This window comes from Guillardia theta (assembly GCF_000315625.1).
Source record: "Guillardia theta CCMP2712 unplaced genomic scaffold GUITHscaffold_6, whole genome shotgun sequence".
In the NCBI taxonomy this organism is placed as follows: domain Eukaryota; class Cryptophyceae; order Pyrenomonadales; family Geminigeraceae; genus Guillardia; species Guillardia theta.
In genome coordinates, this window is record NW_005434668.1 from 226 (window position 1) to 452 (window position 227).

General features: G+C 51.1%; 1 protein-coding gene across 1 annotated transcript in view; it reads right to left on the reverse strand.

Moving 5' to 3' along the window:
• Window positions 1-21: 21 nt before the first annotated feature.
• Window positions 22-227, reverse strand: part of GUITHDRAFT_100861 (hypothetical protein) — a gene marked incomplete at both ends in the record, with an annotated part of 797 nt that continues 591 nt past the window's right edge. The window contains one exon of the mRNA XM_005840071.1: window positions 22-102. Within this exon, the coding sequence (XP_005840128.1) occupies window positions 22-102 (81 nt within the window). The remainder of the gene's footprint in view (window positions 103-227) is intronic.

Below are 227 nucleotides of genomic sequence, written 5' to 3' on the forward strand. Positions count from 1 at the left end.
GATTCCTGATTCGAGCTTGACCATCCTTGATCCGATGTTCTCGATTCCTGATTCGAGCTTGACCATCCTTGATCCGATGTTATGTACGTTTTGCTCCATACCCTGGCGCACATCGTCTATCAGTGTTCTCACAGCAAGGGCAGACCTGCTGCCCGATTACCTTGACAGATTCTCAGAGGATGCCTTCTCCTTGCCGCGGCGGCCATATTTCTTTGGACCGCAAGACT